At 39.6% G+C, this 26,066-nt stretch overlaps 1 protein-coding gene and 1 pseudogene across 1 annotated transcript in view; one reads left to right on the forward strand and one right to left on the reverse strand.

Annotated features, from left to right (window-relative positions):
- CDH2 (cadherin 2) overlaps nucleotides 1–26,066 on the forward strand; it is a 247,160-nt gene that overhangs the window by 189,936 nt on the left and 31,158 nt on the right. Inside the window, exons 7-14 of the mRNA XM_055559737.1 lie at nucleotides 1,667–1,839; nucleotides 10,699–10,836; nucleotides 11,533–11,718; nucleotides 14,223–14,476; nucleotides 15,888–16,030; nucleotides 18,869–19,102; nucleotides 19,400–19,633; nucleotides 22,451–22,590. Of these exons, the coding sequence (XP_055415712.1) occupies nucleotides 1,667–1,839; nucleotides 10,699–10,836; nucleotides 11,533–11,718; nucleotides 14,223–14,476; nucleotides 15,888–16,030; nucleotides 18,869–19,102; nucleotides 19,400–19,633; nucleotides 22,451–22,590 (1,502 nt within the window). The remainder of the gene's footprint in view (nucleotides 1–1,666; nucleotides 1,840–10,698; nucleotides 10,837–11,532; nucleotides 11,719–14,222; nucleotides 14,477–15,887; nucleotides 16,031–18,868; nucleotides 19,103–19,399; nucleotides 19,634–22,450; nucleotides 22,591–26,066) is intronic.
- On the reverse strand, nucleotides 19,795–21,855 carry LOC129636159 (NADH dehydrogenase [ubiquinone] 1 alpha subcomplex assembly factor 2-like; annotated as a pseudogene).

Genomic DNA, 26,066 nt, shown 5'->3' on the forward strand with positions numbered 1-26,066 from the left:
CATAAAAATTACCAAAAATAAATCATTACAGATATATTTACTATGCATATGTGCATGCATTTCCGTAAAGCCTTCCCGTAAATAAATGACTCTGAATGATCAGGAAATGTAAAGACATTTCATGAGTTGATTTCCTACATTTGTTCTGTAAGTTTGAAAACATCCTTCTAGGCAAGATTTGATAGAGTCATGAATCTTAAGTTAAACTAAAATGCAGTGTTGTAAGCAATATTTTGGTTCAAGATTCCAAAACACATTTTTTGTTTTGTTTTGTTTTAACCGTTCATTCAACAGATGTTTATAGAGCACATACTGTATGCCAGACATTGCTCCAGCACTGTAGATGCAGCCGTGATAAGTTAGTTGTGCCCTGTTGGAGCTTAAAATCTAGTAGAGGAGAACAGTAAAAGGCAAACAAGCGAGCAAATGTTTTAGGGAAAAAAATAAAGTTTTGGAAAAAAAAAAAAATCAAACTTGGTACATAGTCAAATAGGATGTCTTGTTCAGAAGGACAAGCTCTGAAAAGAGATTTGAAGTATGTGAACAAGCCTTAGTCAATTCTGGGGTGAAAAAAAAATGTACCCTGTAGAGGGAACACTAGCTGTAAAGGCACTAAATCAAACTGATCTTAAGAGTACTAAAGAAGAAGGTAGCCTGGAGATGTAACATTTTATAATCCAAGTCTTACAAAAATTGTGTGGAGCAAACCATCTTAAATAATAACATTTTCTCTCTACTTCTCAATTGTAGTTTGTCTAACTAGTTTGAATGCATTTGATCGTAATGCTTTGTAGACTTCCTTTCCACAATATCTAATAAGTTTGAGTCCCTGAGTTTGTTACAAGGTTCTTTTAATCTCCTCGGAAATAATGAACCCCAGTGCAAAACCCCGTATTCAGTGTACCAAAACAGTCATGCATGGAATGATTCCTCATGACCTCAGTAAACGGAGTGTGTTGTTACGCACTTGGCTTGCTTTCAGAAAGTAACTTAGGCTTTGTGGAGAATCATACCCCGCATGACATTTTAGATTCTACTGCACAACGGAAAAAAACGGCAGAGAGAAGGAATCGGTGGCCACAAAAGATGTTTCAAATGACATCTATGTTACTTATTATTTGCATTTTATATAAACGAAGGGATATATAAGATATATATCTGAAGGGATCCTTTCTTTGAATCATATAGTGAATTTGTCTTTTAAGTATATGGAAACATTTAGTCTTTATACATCTGTAAAAGAAATTTTTTTAACCATTTTCTTTTCAAGCAACTCAACTATAGTTTATATTTTTTGAAGCGAGTTCTGTTCTTATCAATAGTGTTTTAATCAAGGCTAAATGATTAAATGTTGGTCTGAAAAAATGGAAAGGGACTTCCTTGGTGATCCAGTGGTTAAGATTTCACATGCCAATGCAGGTTTGATCCCTGGTTAGGGAGCCAAGATCCCACATGCCTCTTGGTCAAAACACCAAAACATAAAATGAGAGCAATACTGTAACAAATTTGCTAAAGACTTTAAAAATGGTCCACATCTTTAAAAACAGAAGTTATTTTGTAAAAAAGAAAAAGTGGAATGAAGATTGATGAAGAAGGTAAATATCCCTTCTGTTTGGGAGACCCTGACGTGAAAGGCAACCATTCATTTTCCATGTCTGCTGTCTAGGAACATATGTGATGACGGTCACTGCGATTGATGCTGACGATCCAAATGCCCTCAATGGGATGCTGAGGTACAGAATCCTGTCCCAGGCGCCAAGCACCCCTTCGCCCAACATGTTTACAATCAACAATGAGACTGGGGACATTATCACGGTGGCAGCTGGACTTGACAGAGAAGTAAGCCAACTGAAATCTGTATTGAATTTGCTTGTAATCTTAAAAGTTCACTGGCTCACATCTATCTTGTCTCCAGGCTCAGTGGAGACAAAAGAGTCCCCCTGCCAATGCAGGAGACGTGGGTTCGATCCCTGGGTCAAAAAGATCCCTTGGAGAAAGAAATGACTCCAATATTCTTGCCTGGGAAGTCCCATGGACAGAGGAGCCTGGTGGGCTACGATCTATGGGGTCACAAAGAGTCAGACACGACTGAGCAACTGAGCACACACTCAATAACATCTCCACGAGATTATTCATGTGTTCATGGTCATGAAGAAATCGACTGTACTCTTTTACAGAATTTCAAGTTGGTTAAATGATGTACGTAAACTGGATAAATCATTGCTGGTCCATGTAATATTTAGGGTGGTCATTGACTAAGTTAAGCCAGTAACCTTCTGGTATCTACTTGTTAAACTTCTTTGCATTTTCTGTTTTCCCTCATACTCAAAGGATTTGATGAGGAATTAAATGAAAAATCGTGCCCAAATAAAGTGTACATACATTTAGGGTAATTTTTAACATTCGTATTTTGAAGAGGGTGCAAGTGACACGTGTGATGAGGTTTGTTTTTTGTTTTTGTTTTTTTTTTGTGATCCTTGATTTGGTACAGAAGAGATGATCACTCTCTCTTTAACTCTAAGATGAACTTAAGAGGTTTGAACACCAAGAACTGCCTGCAATCCACTGACAGGGCTTTAAAGCTATAAACACAGAGAAACACGCTTCGGGCGTATATTTTGTTGTGAAGGCATACAGTGTTGACAGTATTGAAATATTATGTTGGATCACAGTCTGAGAAGGAATGGGTGTTTCATTCCTGCCAAAAGGGTCGTCTCGCTCCGACAGAGCTGAGCCCACTGTCCTGTGGCACCCTGCTGTGTTCTGTTCACGTGATTCCTTCTGCCAGGAACGTCTTGCCCCTTTTTCTTGATCCTGAACCCTCCAGTTCTTCATGTTGCCTTTCAAGCCCTGCTTATATACTTTCCTGAAAACTCCAGCCCTACTGAATTTTCCTATACCCTCTCTCCGTTCTGTTCTAACCATTTTCTTAGCGATTCTCAAGGTCATTATTGATTGTCAGTAATCATTGTGTGAGTGAATTGTCAAAGTGCCGACTCAGAGAGATCTGTGCTTGTAGGTTTCTGGCTGAGCCAGCTCCTGTCGTAATGAGACCTCGTATTATGTGTGTCAAAAGGAAACATTAGACCTACCATCATAAATATTATTGACAAGGATTTTAGGGCTTGGTTTTTATGATGTTTTATTTGTCTTAGTAAGTAGCATCCACTTGAATTGGATCGAAGAAAACATTACTATTTCAATTCATTATGTACGCAAGATAGAGGTGGCAACACTTTAATAAAGTAATATGAGCCAATCAAGATTACTTAATTCACAATTGAGCCCAGAGCCTTCCTTAGGAGTCAGATGGATGGCTAGTACGGTATGCCTGTTAACTCCCAGGTGCCAGCAGTTCTTGCTCTAGGAACGTTTTGCACCAGAGATTGCTGAAATTTAGCTTTGCAGTAGTACCTTTAGTTCAGCGATATCTGGAACATGTATATCTTTTCACCTCTTCCATTACTGTATAAAATACTATTCTTAAATGTCAATAAATTCAGCATGAATACTGTATTTCATAGGAAAATATAACATATTTTTTTAATATTCTCAGCAGTGCCAGGCTGCTCACATCCTAAGGAGGTATATAGCTCATCTCCCAAACCTAATATTTCTCTTTCATTTCACACTCTCATTGTGAGATACAGAAATGGGACTTCATCTTGTTTCCATATAGTAATATTCCTATCACATTTAGCCTGGCTGTTTTATGAAAAGCAAGAGGCATAGAGAATGAAGGATAGTTTTGCCAAAGCAAACCAACTGTATTTAAAAATCAAAGAGACTGTATTTAGTTTAGGGGGTGAAAGTTGCAAGTCAGGCTATACTTTGGTTAAGTATATCTTGCAGTGGCCGGAAGCAACTATGCACAACCCGATGAAATGAAAGTGGACATGAATTCAAAGCTATAGAATCACAAGTTAGATACAGCATGAGAAATTGCTTCTTGACAGTGACGCTATTAAACACAACAATGAGTTACTAGGGAAAATTATGGAAAACCTTCCTTTTCTGAAAGTCATTTAACATGGCAAAATATATCTATGTCAGATGGTTTATGGTAATTCTGCCTGAGGCCAGGGATAAATTATGCTGACTTCTCCAGGCCTCATGTAAGCTGGAGATGCTTTTATTTCTATTAGATTTCACAGTTTTCTTTCTGTCCAAAGTCATTTCCGTTGTCATCCTCCCAGGATGGACGACACCTTTAAGTGATTGAACGCCTAATCATTGAAATGCTTACTGTGATTTAGCTTTTTCTTTTCCTTTCATCTCCAGGTTTTAAAAAATTCCAATTTTGGGGGTTCTACAGACCTAAAGCTTCACGCAGGACACTCGCCAGTCTTCAGTTTTTTAATCTCCATCTGATTTCTTTACTTTTTATCTTTTAGTTTTCTAAATATATTTTTAAAATTTATTTTATTAAAGTATAGTTGTTTTACAATGTGTTAATTTCTACTGTACAACAAAGTGATTCAGTTATATATTTGTGTGTGTGTGTGTATATATATATATATATATATATATAATGTGCCGTGTTGTGCTTAGTGGCTCAGTCATGTCTGATTCTTTGTGACCCCATGGACTGTAGCCTGCCAAGCTCCTCTGTCCGTGGGGTTCTCTAGGCAAGAATACTGGAGTGAGTTGTCGTCTCCTCCTCCAGGGGATCTTCCCAACCAGGGATCGTACCAAGGTCTCCCCCAGTGCAGGCGTATTCTTTACTAACTGAGCCACCAAAGAAGCCCATATATATATATTTATCTATCTATCTACTATATATATTTATATATATATATATAGTTTGGGATTCTCAGGTGACTCAGTGGGCAGAATCTGCCTGCCACTGCAGGAGCTGCTGGAGACACAGGTTCTATCCCTGGGTGGGGAAGATCCCCTGGAGGAGGAAATGGCAACCCACTACAGTATTCTTGCCTGGAAAATCCCGTGGTGGGCTACAGTCCACAGGGCTGCAAAGAGTGAGACACGGCTGAGTGGCTGAGCACACACGCACACATGTATATGGTTCATTGCTGGATAGTGAGTCTAGTTCCTTGTGCTTTATAGTAGGGCCTTGTTGTGCTGCAATTCATGGGGTGGCAAAGAGTCGGACACAACTGAGCGACTGAACTGAACTTGTTTATCAATCTGACTTGTTGCCTGAGTTGGTGGTAACCATTCCTGGCATTTTCTTCTTTTCTCCAGCTTTTATATGTCCATCTCCTGCCCTTTTTGGTCAGGACTACTGGTGAGTTACCCTCTGCTTTGAATAATTCTGGCTTTACCTGGTATGGGCTATTTGACCTTTAGTGTCTTAACCTGAAACCTCAGCTCCCCCATCTGTAAATGGAGGTAATAATATTACATCTACTTCATGGGACAATTGGAAGGATTACATAACACGAAGCATATAGCATTCAGCACAGTGTCCAATGCATGTTAGCTCTCCTTTTCCCATGGCCATCATAGATCTAGCCTCAACATCCAGTGAGTGATCACCATCACTTTGACTTCTCATAATTTTTCTCATGGCAAGGAAAGAATTACACTTCCTGTTTTCCAAGCCAAGTAATACTTTCACTTGGGCTCTCAATTCTGAGTTCTTTCCTAAAGGAATGTTCTCTTGTCTTCTGTGGTCTTGGTCTTCCCTCCTCTGAAGGGTCTTTCCTAGAAACCCGACTGGTTCCTTCATAATCCTCCACCAGCTGAGTCTCCCCTCTGGTTGAAGGGCTCTACAAGACCCACAGCCTGAAGTCAGAGCTCTTCAACGTGGTGCCCCAGACCCTCTAGATTGCTGGTCCCAAAGCCTTCCTTAGTCTGAGCTCCTAGAATTCTTTACTTCCTGCTAGGAAGCCAATGATGGCCTCCGCCCATACCACCACATGCCCGTCCTTGTACAGATCTGAGCTTCTCTGTTCTTCTGTGTCTGTTGTTTCTTCTGCCCGAAGATTCCTTTGCCATCTTCCTCTAGAACAGGCTAATACCCAGTCTCTGAGAGCCGCCCTCAGCCCCTCCCTGGGCTACCTACCCATAATGGCCTGTGTTCTTCCAGATACACAGACTGTGTTCCATGGACATCTTATCTGCCTTCCAGCTCCTGATATTCAGTGAGGTCCCTGTGTTCCTCTTCTTTTCACCCTGAACAGGAACCTGGAAGAAAAGTTCAAGTTATTAGATTTTCCTCTTCGTGTCAACACCAGACTCCCAGGGGCAGCCATACTTGCCCTTCACTCCACCCATTCTTGGCCTCCTTGGAATCTGGCTTTCCACCTGCTCCCCCATCTCAGGACACACTCACACCGTGCATTTATTGGAGAGCCCTCACATGGTGCAGCAGTTACTGGTACAGACTCTGGATTCAGAGAGAGCTGGTTTCAAGTCTTTTTTCTGCTATTTACAGCTCATGTCAGTGGGTGCTTCCCTGCTCCCCTAAGCCTTGGTTTCCTCCTCTGTAAAATGAGGATAAAAATAGTCCACCTGCCTTACCAGTTTATTTTGAGACACAACATAAAGTGTGGCTCATACTTAGTGCTCATTCTCAATAGATGTCAGTTTTTATTATCAAGGCCCATAGAACAATGCCGGCATACAGTAACCATTCAAAAAATGTTTAGCCTACAAATGTATAAGGAAGATAGTACTGTCAGCCCTACCTCACAAATGAGGGAACTGGGGACTTTGCATTTAAGAATTTGAACAGGGTCACAAACCTGCACTTCCCTCCTAGGATCTCATGATATTACTTACTTGTCCATCCCCTAACCCAATGCATCCAAAAACAAACCTGTCATCTCCCTAAACCTGTGCTTCCTGAGGAATTTTCAGTGTGACCAGTGCCCCCTCCCCAGTTTCCCAAGATCACGATCAACTTCATTGTGCCCTGCTCTCCATCCACTGATTGATTTCATCAAGTTCTTCTCAGTTTACCCACCAAGTTCATCTTGCATTTATTCTTCCCTCTAGGCTTGGAGGACAGGTTGAGATGCACCTCTTAAAGACTGCTCCCATCACTTCCTCCTGCTCTTACTATGGTTGCATTGCAGATTTAGCCACATGATCCATTCATATTTGTCGCTTTCATTGGTCTCTTGCTCTTAACGGCAGCAAGGCTATCTCTGGTTTTGTTTATTATTTTATTCAGGTAAATGCTACAATGTCTGGCATCCAGTAGACATTCATTAAATGTGAGCCAAGTGGATGGCGGAATGTTCTCACCTCTTCATTCACTTAGAGCACTCTAGTTCAGTGCTGTAGTTTCAAAATATGTCACATAAATATAGTGATTTTAATTGATACATCTAGAGAAAGCCACAGAACCCCAAGTCTTTTAGATGCTTACTCCATCAAGTAGAGACTGCCAGAGCACAAGCATTGTATTGGCTTTATTTTTAGTTATATTTATGGTCAGTGGTGCTAGTTTTCTATTTACAGTACTTTTATAATAAATTGTTTCTTAAAAGAGAGTTCCTGTCAAGATAAATAGTAAGTGACTCACGCTGTAGGAAGATGAGGATATAGCAGAATTGAGAAGATGGCATATGAATCAGTTTTGTAGTTTGGGGTACAATGAGCTAGCTTATGCTCCCAGTATATATTTTAATGAATAAATGATAGCTAACCATGTATGGTTTTTTCCAAACTTGAAATTATTTTTATAGTATCACACAAGGTCCAAGGCTTCTCATACATTCATCCATCCAGCCACAAATTCAAAAGCATTTGTTCCTTGCTTATACTGTGGCAAGCATTATGTTATATACCAGGGGCATAAACATCGGCAAAGCAGTGACCCTGAGGAGGGATTTGTGTACATGTATATAGCTGGGGAAGACAGACAGATGGACTGATAACAGCCTCATAATGGAAGCAGTGATAGAGGTGTGTCCTGAGTTGCAAAACAACTCTTCCTCAAGGATTTTCAGAAATCATCTCTGGGGTGACTTTAAGCTTCGTGCTTGCCAGACTCAGAAAAGGGGGAAAGGGTGTTCTGGGCCAGGGTTTCTCAACCTTGGCGCTATTGACATTTTGGACAGCATAAGCCTCTGTTGTGGGGGCCTGTCCTGTGCGTTGTAAGGTGTTTAGTAGCATCTATGGTCCCTACACATTAGATGTCAGTAGCACCGCCCAGCTGTTACAACCAGAAATGTCTCAGGATATTGACAGATGTCCTTGGGGGTGATGAGGGTAGGGGGCAAAATCATCCCAGTTTAAAAGCAGTGGTTTAGGCTGAGGAAAATGCAAATGCAGTTGTATAGAGATGTGAAGGCGTTTGAAGATAGATATTGGGTTGGCCAGACATTTGCGTGTTTCAGTGCCATCTTATGGCCAAACCCAAATGACCCTTGTGGCCCACCCAATACAAACAGCTCAAGATATGGGGTAAATAAATGGAAAGTGAGAGCTTTGGTGGGAAAGGGGAGTCAGGGGATGGAAGAACTGACAACAAGGAGAGGAGTTGAGATTTTATCCTTTCTAGAACAGAAAGCAAGGAAATGTTTTTAAGCAAAGTTCCCTTGATCAGACACAGGACTATGAGGGTGGGAAGTCAACTTCTTAGGAAATCTAAATGTCAGTCATTCAGAACTAGATGCCCAGTGACTAAATTAGGCAAGAAGCTCTAAATAGTTTGGTAGTCTAAAACATAGACTGTTGTGTCTTCCTTACTAAATGTAAAATTGTTTTACCAATCAGGCAGTTAAATTCAGACTATGTTATTTAACAAGTTGGCATTTTTCTTTACTTGAAGAAACACTGTGTTTTAGAAATAACAATGTTCTTTTGTAACTTAGAATTCTCAAGACTAGCTTGCAGCAATAGGAAATTTCAAGTATTAGCTATTGATCCCAATATTTCAGCTCAGTGAAAAATTGGGCCTATTATACTTACATAATTCTAAAGGTCTTTGTAAAATAGATATTAACAAAAACCCATTATCTCTAGATAATGCCGATGTATGTTTTTTTATCTTATGTAAACATATTTATATTTTTTGATAATGCTCATCTGTTTCTGAAAAGAACAGCCAACAAAAATGGCATTTCAAAGTCATAACAAATTTTTTTATTTTTCATGATTTTCAGCTGGGAGGATAAACAGAATACCCTACAAAATTCTCTTGATAACCATGAGAGCATTAAGCTGAAATGACACTCTTGATTGGGAATGGAAATCATTGAGAAATATTTTAGTCTATGTAAGCATTATGGTGAAGGGTTATGGGTTAAGGAAAATTAAAATGGCTCAACCAGCCCTATTCCTTTGTTTCTTTTTTTCCATTCAAAAAAGTGGGGTATTTTTTTTTAAGACAAATGAAAAGGAATGGAAATAAATAACTGCTAAGAGATTGGCATAGTGGTGGGCAGGCTAAAAATTGAATGTGTGAGGTTTGACTTTCACTCTTACCCCTTCTTTGCCTTGCCCACAAACATCTAAAGCAAAAGCTACAATTTGTGTCTGTTCTCTCACAGCTCCCCAAATCCCTCAAGAGTGGTCATTCATAATGTCAGCTATATTTAGAATTAAGGGAAACGGGCTTTGCAGTGACCATTTATCTTTTTGTATGAAGAAGTGAGTTTAATTGTTAAGGATATTTTAGCGTTTTTTAATGATCTCTATATTTTTTATCTGTGCCAATTTCCATGGAGATTTCAAATGATTTTAGGTATTTGTTTGGTTTGATTTGGTTTAGTTGCTAAGTTGTGTCCGACTCTTGTGATCCCATGAACCGTAGCTTGCCAGTCTCCTCTGTCTATGGGATTCTCCAGGCAAGAGTACTGGAGTGGGTTGCCGTTACCTTCTCCAGTTTATTTTGTTTAGGTTTTCCTAGTATAAAACTAAGTCAGCCAGTGCTGTGGACTGTCTCAGACACTCTCAGGATTTTCCTATTAGATACATTACAACTGACCCTTGACTCCCCTTTAAAAAGTTCAATCTGGTATTCGAAAGCAGTGATGTAAATTTGATATTAACCATCTATGTGAAAATATATCCATATTCATCATAGGTCTATGGACTCAGTGAGTGTTACACTCAAACAGAGGTCCACTGAGAGGGCACCTATAAAAAAGCCTACTAGGTTCCAAGATGAAGACTATAAACAGAAACTCTTTGTTTTGGTCTTCACTTCATTTAACAATATATGTCTCCTCTATAGTTGTAAATAGTGTGCACTGAAGGAAATTAGAAGAAAATACTGCATCAACTTTGCTATAATAGAAGGAACATATGTAAAGATGTATAAAAGGAAAGCATATATACTTTATGAATTATATATGCTTTCTTCTCCCTCTCAAGTTTCTTGATTGTTTTTAGTAGCCTAAACTGGGTAGAAATTAACATCTGAGAAAGTAAATACAAACCACATGACTGAAATGCTTGATGACAGTGTTGTGAAGTTTGGAAGAAAATGAAAAGCTGAAACCAGATGGAAGTTTCGGCTTAGCAGCGAATTTCACACATCTGCCACGCGTTCCTTTCCGCCAGTCGAGGTGAAAACATCCAGTTAAATCTCTCTAGACAAGGACCAGACCTGTGCTTCACAAGTTAAAGTAAACTCCACTTGGGAAATTTCAAGTCCTGTTAATCAGAGTGAATAATGCCGTGCTTTTCTGGGTATAATCAAGAGCCACTTACAGAACAACTGTGATGTCTTCTTGAGGAATTTGTTTCATTTAAGTTGTTATCTTTATGTCTTTTTAGAAAGTACAACAGTATACGTTAATAATTCAAGCTACAGACATGGAAGGCAATCCCACATATGGCCTTTCCAACACAGCCACGGCTGTCATCACGGTGACGGATGTCAACGACAATCCTCCGGAGTTTACTGCCATGACAGTAAGTACAGACTGTCACTCACAGGACTCGAGGGCTGTGGTCCATTACCGCGAAGTTTCGTCATGAATAATAGATGCGTTAAATAGAGCCGGAACTTGCTTCATTCACCTCATTGTAGAATGGCTGCTGACTCCCATGTTTTCTGTCACTTACACCAGACTTTTAAATGAGGCACCAAACTAATTTGTTCTTTTGTCCTCTCCAAGTCCACTGATAAAGTTATTAAAACATCCTGCCTGGAAGAAATGACCTAAATAGACTTTAGGCTGTTTTAACAAAATATTTATAAATATCTTAAGGTCCACAAACCATGTGACTGATTGATGCTACTTTTTCAGCAGATAATTATGATCTCTTGGCTAAAATGATTTCCTTGACAAGTCCTTTCTTCTGACCCCCACTCATGAATCATCCAGATACCCACAGAATTTACTATTACTGAAATTAATTTTATATTTTAATTTTAATGAAACTATAACATAATTTGGAAAAAAATAATTTGAGGGCCACATAGAGTTATCGTATTTTTAATGTCAAACATAAATGCTGTGATTACCTGCATTACTAATCTCCTCGCTTAGTGTGGATAATAAAGATTTAATGGGGCAGTAAAATCAGGGCAATGTGATCATCGAGACATGCCGTCCTTCAGGGGTGCCCGTCGCTGCTCTGAATCAGCTTTGTCTTTTCTTGCAGTTCTATGGTGAAGTCCCTGAAAACAGGGTAGATGTCATCGTCGCTAATCTAACAGTGACAGATAAGGATCAGCCCCACACACCGGCCTGGAACGCCATCTACAGAATCAGCGGTGGAGACCCCGCCGGCCGCTTTGCCATTCAAACTGACCCCAACAGCAACGACGGCTTAGTCACCGTAGTAAAAGTAAGTGCCATGGTCTCTCTGGCGGCCACTCGGCCACGACCGTATGTACCACCCACCGCTTAGTTTGTTATTGACTCAGGACATTTTCTTTCAACCGTCTCTATGCTGTGCTTAGTCGCTCAGTCACATCTGACTCTTTGCTACCACGTGGACTGCAGCCTGCTAGGCTTCTCTGTCCATGGGGATTCTCTAGACAAGAATACTGGAGTGGGTTGCCATGCCCTTCTCCAAAGGATCTTCCCAACCCACAGATCAAACGCAGGTCTCCCACATTGCAGGCAGACTCTTTACCATCTGAGCCACCAGGGAAGCCCCTCTCTAAATCAGAGTTAATGTATTTGGGGGAGTCACGTTTGTTATTTTTTACTTATGTTGATGCCAAGGCCAACATAGTCTCACTCTCTCCCTGGAATATGATTGATTTTCAATCATCCGGGTGTTTTAACAGTGAATATACAACAGTCCTCAGCAGTGTTAACAGTCAGTGCAGTGAATGTGTTAGTGTTATGTTGTGGAATTTTATATGTGTGTATATATATATATACACACACACACATATGTAACATCTCTTTATTTTATTTATTTTGACTGGGTCATGCTGTCTGGCATGTGGGATCTTAGTCTCCTGACTTAGGTATTGAATTGGTGCCCCATGCATTGGGAGTCTTAACCGCTGGACTACTAGGGAAGTCCCACATCATAGAGTTTTCATGGCCAACTGATACCTATTAGGAAGGATTCCCCACACCTACTATTCTTATGTCTACAGGCTGCTTTTAGAATATTGGCTCAGGGAACAAACCAGAAAATACCACCAATGTATAACTAGATGAGTGTAAGCGATGAGAGGGCCTACGCTCTTAAAAGGTTTTGAATTTACTTTGCCGTTTTTAAATGCCATTTTTAAGAAATTGGTTCTTCTAATTTTTCATTGTCAAAAAGTAAAACAAAGCTGAGTTCTGGAAGTAAAAGGGATGTTAATTTCACATGTAACAAACAGACAGTGCTAATGGAAACCCTCTGTTAAGTGAGCATCGCTTTCAAGCCACCCAGGCAAGAGTTTGCTTCTTTGCCTCCCATTCCAACACTCTTGGGCTTCCCAGGTGGCCCTAGTGGTGAACAATCTGCCTGCCAATGCAAGAGACGCAGGTTCGATCCCTGGGCTGGGAAGATCTCCTAGAGGAGGAAATGGCAACCCATTCCAGTATTCTTGCCTGGAAAATCCCATGGACAGAGGAACCTGGCGGGCTCCAGTCCTTGGGTCTCAAAGAGTCAGACATGACTGCGTGACTAACACTTTCATTTTTTTCCAAAGATCTTAGATAAGTAAACATTGTCAGCGATGTTTCATGGGTCTAGTACACTCACTCAAAAGAATTCTGTAGTATTTCCTGGCTTCTTTGTTGTCTTGTTTAAAATAATTCAGAAAGGGAAGTTGAACTGGGGATTTTAGAGTGAGAATAAAAAAATTTCTCAATCAGAGTTGAGGAGGTGGTCTAGGTGAAGAAACTAGTGTGGTCTGTGCTAATTTCATGACTTTTTCAGTAGCTTCTGCCCTTGGTCTTTCTTAGACTCCCCAGGATGTCAGGAGAGCTCTTTTTCTCATACTATTAGTATTTCATACAGTAATGCTTATGGGTATCTTAACTGGAAGATCATCAATGAAATTAAGAGGGAAAGTCCAGTCTGGTCACTTGACTCCTGGTAACTTTTCTACTGACAATGAGATTCAGTGAAACTTTAAGAGCTAATGTTTACATTATCTGTGCATTGCCTTTATTTCTAGTGGCATGCTTAGATTTGGCATTTGTACAGACCAGTAAAATCCTCAAAATTACTTTGGAAAACAGCCATAGATTTAGTTTGCTAACTAAGGAAAAAATAAAAAGTCCTTCTACCTGTGAACACTATTTTTTAATTGTATATATGTGAATACTCTGAAATGTATACTTGAAATTATGAATGAACTTTTAAATAAGAAAAGTTTAGCTTTGTGAAAAAAAAATCACATTTTCTAGTTTTTGTTTTGTCCACTTCATCGCAGACTGTTTAAAAGCTTTCCTGGGTGAAGAATGGTCTTTGTACCAGTGTTTGAGAGTACAATCTAGACCATCATGTTCTCACTGAATCCCAGATTATTTAGTAGTTGTTTGTTGTTTTTTGGTAAACAATGCTGCTCTTAAGAATATGTAAGTTCTTAGATGTAGCTCAATAAATGCAGTGTGCAATAGTAATAAGCATTATTTTGTGAACATAAGTCTTTGAAATGCACAAGGTACATAAATATCTTGTAGAAGTAGGTTACATTGTGATAAATATTTCAATCATTGGCCATGCTAATGCATGTTTTCCAGAAATTTGAGAGGAACCTATGTTGTAGTGAATAAAAAATTAATGTTTTAGAAATGGAGTTACTAGAAGGATCAACTTCAAAATGCAAATATTCTTATTTCCTGCAAAAATATGGTTTCTCCTTTAAAAAAATTTTTTTTTGGTTCTTCCAGCCAATCGACTTTGAAACAAATAGGATGTATGTCCTTACTGTCGCTGCAGAAAATCAAGTGCCATTAGCCAAGGGTATTCAGCATCCACCTCAGTCAACTGCGACTGTGTCTGTCACAGTTATCGATGTGAATGAAAATCCTTATTTTGCCCCAAATCCAAAGATCATTCGCCAAGAAGAAGGCCTTCACGCCGGTACCGTGTTAACAACGTTTACTGCTCAGGACCCAGATCGATATATGCAGCAAAATATTAGGTATCAGGTGCCATTGATGGTGTTTTTGTCATTTTCATTATGTTCTATGCCGTGCATAAAATTTTTCATCATTTGGGTGAGAAATTTTCATTAGCACCCATACTCCTTACTACAAGATTATTTTTAATTATTTGATGTAATTTTTTCAGTGGATCAATGAGTATATTAGACAGGAGATATATAAATGGATCTACTCTTTTATCATTTAAAGAAACAAAAGTTTTCAGCCTCTTTTTTCTGTCCTTGCTCCTTTTAAAACATCTTTAGTAATAATTTAGCCTGTGCTTTTATGCCAACCATCACAAAAAGCTTCTACCGTGAGTAAATAGGAGAGTCTCAGAAAGCTTATAACATTTATCTCTTTTCTACACATCAGGAAGAAAAGAAAACTCATGCCAGCACCAAGATATAAGAGCTAATTATTTTCATCCCTCACCTGTACAATGATTAGAGGACTTATAAAATATATCTGTAAAGATTTCCAGCCTCAGCAAAATCTAATTTATCCTTCCTGATGAGGGTTGGCAGAGCATACCCCGCATGACTATTATCCATCGCTGGTGATGGTAATTTTAAAAATTAGCTCATATTTTATTTAACTCCTTTCAGTACTGTTGATAACAGATAACTGTGTATCTTCTTCTTCATTTCTCTGTACACTGGAATCAAGACAGATGAATAGCTAGTGAACAGGTGTATTGAAGTCATGTAACTTTTTACCTCTCCAAACGGGATATGTTTTCCAATTTGTATATTGGTTATCTAAGCTTGAAAAGCTCATCCCCACCCCAAATAAAAAAGCAAATACAGATAAATCTACTCAGACCACAGGATTCCCCTTGAAGGGTGTAGTTCTGAGGTTTGGCCCAGGTGGGCGATCCTAGGAGAAATGGGATTATGGGAGCAGGGAGAGGACGGTGGTCTCCTCATTGTGACCGAATCCCCACCACGATAAGGTAGTAAATGTTTAAGGAGTGTTCTATGATAGAAAATTCAACTTCTATTATAATTTCTCTTAAGCCCTATACAGTAGGGCTACTGCTCACTTAGAAGATATATTAGAACTATTTTATATGGACCATTGCTCTCTTATGAACTAGATAAGAGCTTATAATGAGACCTGTCAAATCTGCCCTAGCCCCAACCCACAGTACAGAAACTGAGTTCCTCATCTTTCTCCTCTACCACCTATGTAACGTTTACTTCACGCCTGGCCACGCAACACACAAACCATGTTGCCTCCCAAACCACTGCCGCAGAAATACTCGCATTACAGCTGTTGGTCCCAGCCATCACCTACAGAAATGCAAGTTAACATGCTGTTTGTGTCTGGGACTAAACCAGAAAAATCAGCTTCCTATTTTAAATTTCATGTCAAAAGAAATAAACTTACTGCATTTTCATTTTGTAGATACACAAAATTATCCGATCCTGCAAACTGGCTAAAAATAGACTCTGTGAATGGGCAGATAACTACCATTGCTGTTTTGGACAGAGAATCACCGAATGTGAAAAACAATATATACAATGCTACTTTCCTTGCTTCTGACAATGGTGCGTAATTAAATACAGTCACTGTATTTGTCCTGGATGTTGTTAAAGGGAGTAGAGCCTCATCACAAATGCATCATCAGGAAATGAGGTTTTCTAGGAAACCCAGTTGTCTAGAAAAATTTCATTCCATCCAAGGCGCCAATGACCTTCCCTCCTCTGAGGCCCAGCTTCTATTTTCCATTTCCTTTGGGCGTTCTGTATTTGCTGCCTTCTGCAATGAACGCCCCCAGGGTCCTTACACCCTCCATTGTCACCTAGCATTGTGATCACAGGCTTTGTGATTGTTCTGCTCTGCTGTACCTTGATGGCACAGTTGCCCCACACGCTGTGTTTTTCGACGTGGTCATTTTTGGTTTCTTCTAATCAGCATGTTTGCTACCATCAGTCTGTCTATCTTTAGCATTTTTCCTCTAATTCTCTAACTCTAGTGTGCCATGTCTAGGAAACTCTTAATTTCTTGCATAAGTTAAAATAATTGAATATTTGAGCTTTAGAATGTTGGTTTTGAAAAACATAAACATATAGTTTAACATCTTTTTTTTTTTTCTTTCTTGGTCTCTTCTGGATTCTAAATGGCCGAGGTTAATAGATAGCACTTTTTTCTTTATATCTAGAACGTAAAAATGACTTACTTTAAACTGGAATTGGACTTGTTTTAGGTCTCAATATGATATGGTTTAGGAGTGAAGCTTTGAAATTCCACCTGACCTCCCCTCCCCCCTGGATCCAGACTCCATTTATACTATTTTTCTAACTGCAAGATTAGCAATGTGGTTTTAAATCTGTCCATTTCCTTTTTCTGTTGAATACGGATAATGGTAGCAGTATGTAACTCGTGTACAGGGGAAGATAACAAGGCTTGTATACATAAAACTTTTAAAACAGTGCCTGGCACAAACTATACACTCAAGTAATTATTTCTATGCTGTGTAAATAGTTTTAAAACTAAATCACAGCCATCTTTTAAAATAGTTTTAATGTTGGACTGTGAATGTGAGCATCTAATAAAAATAGTAGGCTTTTTCTATTTGGTGGCCAAGATGTGCAGTTTGAAAAACATTGCCTGTCAACGTTTTTGATAAGAACAGTTTCAAAGAACCATTCCTAATCCTGTATAAGATGATTCAATGAGATCATTATCTGTTATAAATCTACGAGGTGACAAGACCAAAGCAATATTTCTTATCCTTTCTAATGTGAGACCTACTGTTCACATATTTAGAGTTGAAACTTGGTGGGAAGCATTTCTGCCATTTTACATGAAAGCAGAGCATTTGCGTCTGTTTTACATTTTCTGTAAGTGGTAGCTTTCTCCACCCTGAAACTTACAGTAATATATCTTGCACCATTATGCTGAGATTTAAAGAGCTATAAAATTATATGTATATATGTGAGTTGTGAGTTACAACCAGATTTTTCATTCACCAAGGTGGATTGTTTCCTAATTGAAAGGGTGTTTGATATGAGAGAAGTGAGCAGTTAAATCTGTATAGCTGTGATGTTTTGCAAATGCACTCGACGTTAAATCACAAGGCTGGATTTAGAGCCCCAGTTCTGCTCCTTAATGTCTGGACAAGCTATTATAATCTCTATGCCTTCATTTCATTATTGATCATTGTTTTTGCTGCTTGCTATTCTGTGAAGTCGTTATGAGAGTCAAATAATATGAAATGTGATAATAAATATGAAAGTAATTCAAACTATAGGGAAACACAGTGGCCCTCGTGGTTAGACCACAGTATTAGAATATTGTAAACAGCCATGCTACCCCTCCATCTTAACCTCCCTGTTCTCAGAACCATCCATATTCCTTAGAGAGGCCCACAGAGATTTCTCCTTGTCCTGTCCTGAAGAGTGTATGTGTGAATCTTCCTAGTTTCATGACCTTGGGCAGGTCCCTTAACCCTCTGGGTCTCAGTACGCAGCCTTATTTAGAAAATTCCTGTATTTCTGTTCTCTTAAATGTATACAATATATATATTACACAGTTAAATATAATTGTATTATATATTGTATATTCAAATAATATAATTATTATGTTTACATATAATAACATTTCCATTACATTTTATATATTTGTTATATATTTATTCATAAATAGTTGTAACATAGTAGAGTCCAACTCAAAAGATGAGATAAGTGTAGAGATAACATGTTATGGTGGATGGATTTGGGGTCAGGCAGACCCATCTCCACTAGCAACCCCAATACTTCTAAGAGGATGCAACCATAACCAGTTTATAGAGACACTTAGGTTCCTGTCTGTTTAAACCAGCTTCATAGGATGACAATGAAATGATGTATAGAGTGCAACCTAATACTCTCAAGCAAGTGATCCAGCTCCTCCCCAAGATAAGGTCTGTGGATCTGTAGACTGTTTCAATATTTCAGAGTTATGTCTGGGCTTGAAAAGCACACTGGGGTTCTTTCATGCACACGTCTTGGTTCTCCATCAATGAGTTGGGTCCATCAGATCATGAGCCCGGGTTTCTGCTTGCTTACATCCCCCAGTGCCGAGAGGAGCCCATTGCACATGGGGGCACAGAGTAAGTTCAGCAAGGGCACAGGACCATACCTGGTGGGGATGGGGGCTTGTGCGTGTGCGTTGTTACCGCCCTCTGTGCCGGAACCTCCAGTGGGAGGAGTGCAGGCTCATCCTAGAAGAGACACAAGAAGTGGCTTTGTACCAAAACAGCAGAGATGCTGTGGCAACGAGATTTTTCCAAGGTTATACAGTGATAAAGGCTAGAAAGCTAGAAACTTTGAGAGTTTCACTTTAATTGAGAGTCAAGGGAGAGAGTTGTTGAGCATTGGTTTGTGATTTTTCTCCCTTTTTAGGAATCCCTCCTATGAGTGGAACAGGAACACTGCAGATCTATTTACTTGATATTAATGACAATGCCCCTCAAGTGTTACCTCAAGAGGCAGAGATTTGTGAAACTCCGGACCCCAATTCAATTAACATCACAGCACTTGATTATGACATTGATCCAAATGCTGGACCATTTGCTTTTGATCTTCCTTTGTCTCCAGTGACTATTAAGAGAAATTGGACCATCACTCGGCTTAATGGTAAGGACAGATTAATTATTTGAATATATGTGCATCTGAGAGGCTTTGAAGCCTGGTATGTAAAGTCCATTTATCATCTTTCTCCTTAAATATATTTTAAAAGCTACTTAAAGTTTAAATAAGATATGAAAAGCCCTTAAAGCCAAAAAATAAATAAATAAACTTTACAAAAAGGTTACAGTGAAACCTGCTTTATATGTACCCTTCAGTACATGATGCAGTCTAGAAAATGCTGTGTGTTTTTCAATCTTATGATGTATAAACTCTCCGACTATATTTTCCCCCTTTATTGTATAGGTGATTTTGCTCAGCTTAACTTAAAGATAAAATTTCTTGAGGCCGGGATCTACGAAGTTCCAATCATAATCACAGATTCGGGTAATCCTCCCAAATCGAATATCTCCATCCTTCGGGTGAAGGTTTGCCAGTGTGATTCCAACGGGGACTGCACAGATGTGGATAGAATTGTGGGAGCAGGGCTGGGCACGGGCGCCATCATCGCCATCCTGCTTTGCATCATCATCCTGCTCAGTGAGTACTTCCCGGTGTCTCAGCTTGAATTCCTTTTGCTTCCAGGATGTTCAGCAAAGTAACTTCTTTCTTTACAGTCGGAAAATACAAAGCAACTTTTTACTTTTATTTGTTGAAATAGTCACTTAACATATAGATGACATGATTTGACCGCAGTGCATTCACTGATTGTGGCTCTTGCCATCTTGTGGCATCCAGGATCCTGGCTGAAAGCTTTTGCCAGTGCTGCTGGGAGCCACGAAGGGTTCCTGTTTCCCAAAGAATGGAGTGGAGGCATGTGCTTTCATCTGAGTTTGAACTGGTGGAGCCAAGAGTTCCCTGTTGCTCTCTTCTCTAAGGAGTTTTTCTTTGCCGTAAATATCTTCGTTTTTCCTTTTAGTTTCTCCCCTATGTTTTTCATTCTTCATTTCTTTCATTATTTCCTCTATAGTGGGCAGTGTCCTTGTTTTTTCTGATCCAAGCTTCTCATTCTGTTGGGATATTCCCTACTTCATAGTCTGTTTCTCTTTCATTTGCTACTTCTAGATAATTCTTTTCTCTAGAATAGTTTGTCCTCTCCAGGTCTTGTACTCAGGGATATAGTACTGTTTGTTCCCAAACTGGTCAGTGCCCACTTGCTCATTCACTTCCTTTGACAGTGCTCTCTGCAAGAGACAACAAATCCCGAGACCCTCCCTGTGCCCCCTTCCTGTGCCGTCCCACCAGCTGTGCTCAATAAAAAGTAATTTTTATTGTTGCCTTTCAGTGGAATCTAACAACTCTCCTCCATCTCTGAGCAGTTTCTCGCAGCCAAGCCCACTTTAGAATGAGGAAAACCCTGAGCATCCTTGCATGCACTTACCTGTTTGTAGCAAACCCAGCCAGCCCACCTCTTCCACGCCTGTTGCCGTTTTCTGATGCTGATCGCTTGCAGAGCAAGCTGCAGCAAACTTCATAGAAAAATATTAGGTGGTCCTAAGTTGAAGCGCTTCTCTTAGGATTTGCGTCTGAATTTATGGCACATAGTTGATGATTTAGGAAAATAAGTATATTGCTTTCCTTTGCTTTCCTTTATAGAAAGCGCAGTCAGCAACCTGCTCCAGTCATGCAGGGATCAAGGTATTTGTTTCTGATAGGCTGCATAAAATAGCAAGAGATTGTATTTCATACAGCACATCAGATAATAGAAATGATTACACAGCTCAATAAATTGTCTGTCTTTAGAGCCAGTCTAGATTAAGGAATTGCTCCTTTTTAATGTACTTTGCAGTCTTTGGTTCAGTGGAATGCAAGAAATTAACCACTGGAAAGTACTTTAGGAACCACTTCTAAGTATGCAGGTTAAAAGAACAAATTGCCTGGCCCCTGTGCTGTATTGTTGAGTAGCAGCAGGACTTAGTTTATTGTGCAATCATGCTATGCACCAATCACTTTCTTCAAAATGTTGGCCATTTCTTTTATGTTTTCTCCATTTACAAGTGTTCTGGTAATTTAGAATCCCGTCCTTTTTTTTTTCTAAGCAATTACTGTAGAAGCCTGAGCATTTTTTACTTCCTATGTGGAGACTACTTTGACTATAATTTGAAACCTACATGCTATACTAATAATCCACTAGCTAGATTTAGCCCTGGAACAATGGCAAATGAGATCATGTATCTGGCTTTAAAAGGAGGATATTTACTTTTATGGCCAATAATAAAAATGTGCTCAAATAAGAGTCATTAAATCTTTTTGCTTCAGGATGTAAACTGATAGTTCCAGATTTTAGAGGGAATGCATTCCTAGATGTGCACTTAGGGATATGTTTCAATTTCAACTAACAAGAGGCATACATGCCAACCTTATCAAGAAAAACTTAGAGCTGATGGATTGTGGTATGAAGAAGGACTCTAGCCATTCTGAAGGAAAATGAATCGGTGCTGATTTTAACATCAACCAACTGGAAAATTTATGATTCTAATCCTGGTGCAGAAATGTAGAGCAGGAGGTGTTAGTGTTAGTCACTCACTCATGTCTGAGTCTTTTCAACCCCATGGACTGTAGCCCACCAGGCTCCTCTGTCCATGGGATTCTGCAGGCACAAATACTGGAGTGGGTTGCCATTACTTCTCCAGGGGAATCTTCCCGACCCAGGGATTGAACCCAGGTCTCCCACATTGCAGGCAGACTCTTTTACCATCCGACCCACCAGGGATGTTATTTCAGTTCTCAAACTAATCCCCTGGCCTTCTTACCTGAGGCATGCTGTTGAACAGGAAAGAGAAAAGCACAACGGCGCAATAGAAAGACCCAGGCCCTTGGGAGTCAAAAATCCTCAAGGTCAAGTCTCTGATCCAGGTCTAGTTTGCTGCAAAGGCATCTTGGCAAGTACTCCCCCTCCTTGTTAAGTGTGCTTCTCTCTAATTTGGGGAGGAGAATGATGACTGATCAACCGGAATGGAACAGCAATTAAATAATGAGTGGCAATTTCACCTATTGTATTTTGTTGTTTTTAGAATTTCCAATCCATTATATGACACATATCCTATCCTCTAGCAAGACAAAGCAAAAGATAGAAATAGTTATTGTCCCCATTTGCAGATAGTAAAACTGAGGACAGACATCCACTCAGTGAAGTCATAGGGTACTAGTTTCTAGAACAATCCGAACCTGGTTCTCAGGGTGTCTGTCCTGTCTTGTTTCTTGTCACGTGAGGCTAGGATTAGGTAACAAACTAGAAGATGCATTGCAAGTTTTCCAGCCCATATGAATATAAATTATAAGTCTTGAAGACTGTGATTAGATAAAGTCAAGTTTTTAAAATTACGTATCGTGTGTCTTTACTCTCTTTCTGCCTAGTTCTCGTTCTGATGTTCGTGGTATGGATGAAACGCCGGGATAAAGAACGCCAGGCCAAACAACTTTTAATTGATCCAGAAGATGATGTAAGAGATAATATTTTAAAATATGATGAAGAAGGTGGAGGAGAAGAAGACCAGGTGAGCAGTGTTTTTAAATCTCTAAGTGAAATCTTACCATCTTACGTTTTAAATGGTGGGGAAAATACTAATACATACAATAAAAGAATAGTATCAAATGACCTTTCCGTGATCACACTATCAAAGGCTTGAATTCTTGCCAACCTGCGCTGCCCATTGAATTTTTTTCTAAAGTGCTAAATGTCACTGTATTTATTATGAGAGTATTGTTAACATTGTTTTGAGGAGCCCAGGATTTACACCTAATGCCAGTTATAGCTGTACTGATAAAAATGTTTTTCATTACAGTTTTTCTTCACTGGATATCCAAAATAAAAGTAAAAGTAGTTTCTGCATTGAGATTTGGATATTTCTGTGGCAGAAAAAGCACAGACTGTTCACTTCATAAACATTTACCAAGCACACTCAATAGTCTAGGCACTATTTTAATCATTAGGGATACAGTGGTGGACAGAGCCAACAATGATTGCACTGAAGAGTCTTACATTTTTTGGCCACTCTGCACGTGGCTTGTGAGATCTTAGTTCCCCAGCCAAAGTTGAACCCAGGCCACAGCAGTGAATGCTCGGAATCCCAACCACTGGACCACCAGGGGATTCCCACGAGTCTTACATTATTGAGAAATATTCGCAGTTAGAGACAATATCTAGTTCACGTCTCTATCCGTGATGTCTGTCATGGGATCTGGCTTATTGTAGTTGCTTAATAAATGTTGGGGCTTCCTTGGTGGCTCATCAGTAAAGAATCTGCCTGCAGGAGATGCAGGTTCAATCCCTGGGTCAGAAAAATCCCTAAAGGAGGGCATGGCAACCCGCTCTAGTATTTTTGCCTGGAAAATCCCACGGACAGAGGAGCCTGGTGGGCTACAGTCCATGGGGTCGCAAAGACTCAGACACGACGGAAGTGACTGAGCACAGTAAACGTTGAGCTCGTGACTGGCTGTAAAAGAACGTGTTTCTGTGTGTATATAAGGAGCTGCATCCCTGCTCAAGGATGGGAATGACCAGTAGGTGGAAAGTGAAAAATTTTATCTCCTGGGAAGCAACATTTTAGATACCAAAGATCTGTACTATTAATGCACACCAGGCATTCTGCTAAGTGCATTAAATGCTGTTATCTCTTAAATCTTTGAAACCTGTCATACCGTACTGTGACCATCTCCACTTTTGTGTTAGAAAACAGAGCCTAGGGATGGTGTTCAGTCTCTCAGTTGTGTCTGAATCTTTGCAACCCTATGAACTGTAGGCTCCATAGGAGCCCATCAGGCTCCTCTGTCCAGGGGATTCTCCAGGCAAGAATACTGGAGTGAATCGCCATGCCCTCCTCCAGGGAATCTTCTTGACCTACGAATTGAACCCAAGTCTCTTAAGTCTTCTGCATTGACAGGCGAGTTCTTTACAACTAGCCCTACCTGGGAAGTCCTGGTGGGATTCTGTAAACTCATAAAACTAGGAAGTGATAGAGGTAGGATTTGAATCCAGGTCTATTTGATGTTACTGTCTAAACTCACTGCTCTGATCTAGTTCCTTTTGAAATTATCTGAGAGATATGAGTATAAACCATGAGCGATCACTGTGACTGGTATTTCTTAGGTACATTTGATACCTCTCATGTCCATTTGCTAATACAAGTCTTGGGGTAGCAGTTGGATGAAGAACCCAGAACCCTTGGATCTTGAATCATTATCAGTAAATTCAAGGTACCCTGTCTAGATATTAGTGGTTAGGACTGTTAACTTGAAAAAGAGCAAATTTCATGAGCATGAGTTCTCTTTCTCTTCTTTACTCCTTTGGGAAAATAATATGTCGCTCTCTGTTTTACAAAGCACATTCACACCCATTGTTGTGTTTCATCTTGGTGGTGGGCCCATCAGAGTTTTCCATTTTCCATTTGAACAGGTTTTGCAATTTACTCTCCAAGTCTGTAACTGGCAGAGTCAGAAGTCAAGCCCGCAATCTTCTGATATCCAATTCCGTGCTTGGTTTACAATACCTCGACTCTCTCATTTAGGAAAGCTGCATATTTCAAATCTGTTGAAAACTTGACTCGTGTGTAAAGCTGTTTTGAATACTGACTAATTAAAGTGGCTCTATAAATATGCCCCAGGGTTTCTTGCTTATGAATGTCTTTGGATATTAAAATTCATGTTTGGCTTAATCCCTCATTAATCTGTCCTTTCACTTTCCTGAGCTATGTTCAAGAACAGCAAACGTTATCTGATCACATTATCTCGTAAATCTTCTTCTTGCAGCATTTTATTTTTCATGTCACTGTACATAATTTTCTAGGCATAAACCTAAACCCAACTCCATGGAGTTTCGGTAGAAATAGCAATAAGTAGAAGGACACTAGTCGTGACTGGATGCTGCATAGAATCAAGAAGCAAGATATTTCTCAGCATCTAAACGTCTAGACCAGGGCACTTGATGTCACCTGAGTTGGCTTTTTCTCCCCACTTCCTCCCCACCAATTACTTTAAGAAATTGTTTAATGAAGTTTTATTGTCGTAGTATTCTAGAAAAGACTTACTTCCATTACTGGGACTTCTTTGGCAGTCCAGTGGTTAAGACTCCAAGATTCCGGTGCAGACGACGTGGGTTTGATCCATGCTCAGGAACTGAGATCCCATGTACCCTGGGACATGGCCTTTCCTCACTTTATCCACTTAGATTGATGCTTGATATCAAATAGTAAAACTTACCTATTGCCAGATTTATTAAAACTCATCATAAATCTTGAACCTCTTCTTTATGTGACCCTGAAAGTTTTCTTTGCTTCCAGATCAAGTCTTGGACACGAATGTGTTTCTTCCTATATACTTTCTTAATAGACAAAAGACTTTTCTGGAACTCTGTCTATACTGACCTCAGTGGCTCATGTTCTTTTTTTGTAATTATTTATTTTATCTTTGGCCGTGCTGGGTGTTTGTTGCTGTCGCCCAGGCTTTGTCTAGTTGCAGCGAGCAGAGGCTACTCTCTAGTTGAGGTGCAAGGACTTCTCATTGCAGTGACGTCTCTTACGGAGCACAGATTCTAGGGTGCACGGGCTTCAGTAGTTACGGCTCAAAGGCTAGTTGCTCCAAGGATCTTAGTTCCCAGAACAGGGATCGAACCCGTGTCCCCTGCATTGGCAGGCGGATTCTTAACCACTGGACCACCAGGGAGGTTCCTTTTTTAATGTTTTTAAAAATCATTTCTTTATTGAAATAGTCCTGGACATCTTGTCTCATTTTCTGTTGTTGCTGCCTTTTGGTTCCTTGATGGCATTTTAGTCCAGATTGAGATCTTCCGCCCAATTCTGATCCTGTTACGTTTCCCATTTGCAGTTCTCATTATAGAAGATTGTGACACAATTGGTAATGGATTCTTAATTCAGTCTAATTTTTCCCTCATAATAGTGGAATAAAATATGCAGCATTGGAAGGCTACACCAAAGGTTCTGTCTCCTCTGCCTCTAAAATGATTCATGAAGTCCAT

The sequence above is a fragment of the Bubalus kerabau genome, chromosome 21 (assembly GCF_029407905.1).
Source record: "Bubalus kerabau isolate K-KA32 ecotype Philippines breed swamp buffalo chromosome 21, PCC_UOA_SB_1v2, whole genome shotgun sequence".
Taxonomy (NCBI): domain Eukaryota; kingdom Metazoa; phylum Chordata; class Mammalia; order Artiodactyla; family Bovidae; genus Bubalus; species Bubalus kerabau.